The sequence below is a fragment of the Sphaeroforma arctica genome, assembly GCF_001186125.1.
Source record: "Sphaeroforma arctica JP610 unplaced genomic scaffold supercont1.1392, whole genome shotgun sequence".
Classification (NCBI taxonomy): domain Eukaryota; class Ichthyosporea; order Ichthyophonida; genus Sphaeroforma; species Sphaeroforma arctica.
The window spans coordinates 2,344-3,912 of NW_014039166.1; the positions used below are offsets into that span (position 1 = coordinate 2,344).

General features: G+C 41.6%; 1 protein-coding gene across 1 annotated transcript in view; it reads right to left on the reverse strand.

Moving 5' to 3' along the window:
* Nucleotides 1–853: 853 nt before the first annotated feature.
* SARC_10793 (hypothetical protein) overlaps nucleotides 854–1,569 on the reverse strand; it is a gene marked incomplete at its 3' end in the record, with an annotated part of 1,754 nt that continues 1,038 nt past the window's right edge. The window contains exon 2 of the mRNA XM_014295146.1: nucleotides 854–1,093. Coding sequence (XP_014150621.1) covers nucleotides 854–1,093 — 240 coding nt within the window. The remainder of the gene's footprint in view (nucleotides 1,094–1,569) is intronic.

Sequence of the window (1,569 nt, forward strand, 5' to 3'; positions counted from 1 at the left end):
GACTTGTGTATGGACAACTACCCCAACGCGTCGTTGGGCAATGATAATTTGATGGAGAGACAGGCTATAATTGCCGGTCCCAATGACACACCTTAAACGTCCACTTCCTATGCAACGTGTATACATATACGAAATTGATATATAAAAATGTATATATAAGAAAAGAGATTGGGTCTGCCATCGAGTCCGAAAATTCTGGCCCGTCTTTCCATCAAACTATCATTTCCCAACGACGCGCTGGGTGTGCCAATAAAATACACAGGCGAGTGAGGGTCTAGAAATATAAGCGAACCACCTAGACATGTGATGGCAATACCCCAAAGCGTCGTTGGGCAACGACAACTTAACGGAGAGACAGGCTATGACTGACGGTCCAATGACACACCTTAAGCATTCACTCGGTATGTAACATATCTACATAAAATGTATTAATAGACTCATATGTATAAGAATAGATACAGGGTCTGCCATCAAGTCCGACAATTCTGGCCCGTATTTCCACCAAATTATCATTTACCAACGACGCGCTGGGTGTGCCAAAAAAAATACACAGGCGAGTGATGGTTTAGAAATATAAGCGACCCCACCCAAACGTTGGTGTGGCAATACCCCAACGCGTCGTTGGGCAATGACAATTTGATGGAGAAACAGGCTATAATTGCCGGTCCCAATAACACACCTCATACATTCACTCCTTATGTAACATACATAAATATAAGGTATTAATAGATTCATATAAAGGTGTTGATACATATATATATATTCATAAATAGGAATGAAGATAGAAACAGGGTCTACCAACGAGTCCGACAACTGTCGCCCGTCTTTCTATTTAAGTCATTCGACCACATACCTCGAGTATTTGCCAGCTGGATTTGCTTCGCCATGTGCATGCCCGTGCCCATGGCTATGATCATGTTCCTCATGCGAGTGCGCGTCCGTGTCTACTTCGCTCTCCTGGTCGTCGTGTGCGTGTGCGTGGCCTCCGCAACCACACCCTCCAGCAGGAGCTTCTACCTCCATATCATCGCTCTCGTCAGGTTCATCACTATGCGCGTGTGCGTGTACGCTATCCACCCCCTCATTCGCTTCACTGTGACGCCAAATTCGATTATGTATAAAGATGAGCGGAGAGATGTTAGATAATATTTGGCAAGGAATTGAGGTTGGGGCGGTTAGTGCCATTTAAAGTATACTGATGCTACTGCATACTAGGCTAAGAATAATCTACTGTATCCAAGAGTAACAGGATACATACATACTCTATAGAAAACAAACTGTTGGCATGCACATGTACAATGCTGTGGTATATGTAAAAATGCCACGCCCATACAGGTTTTTTATGTGGGTGAGAGAATAAAAAAAATACTAATCTACAAAAGAGAATATGAACTACCAAGAAACTGTAGAAGTAACATGAGAATATGAGATGCACACATACACACGCGTCCATACACACACACACGCACACATATATATATATATATATATATATATATATATATATATATATATATATATATATATATATATATGTGTGTGTGTGTGTGTGTGTGTGTGTGTGTGTGT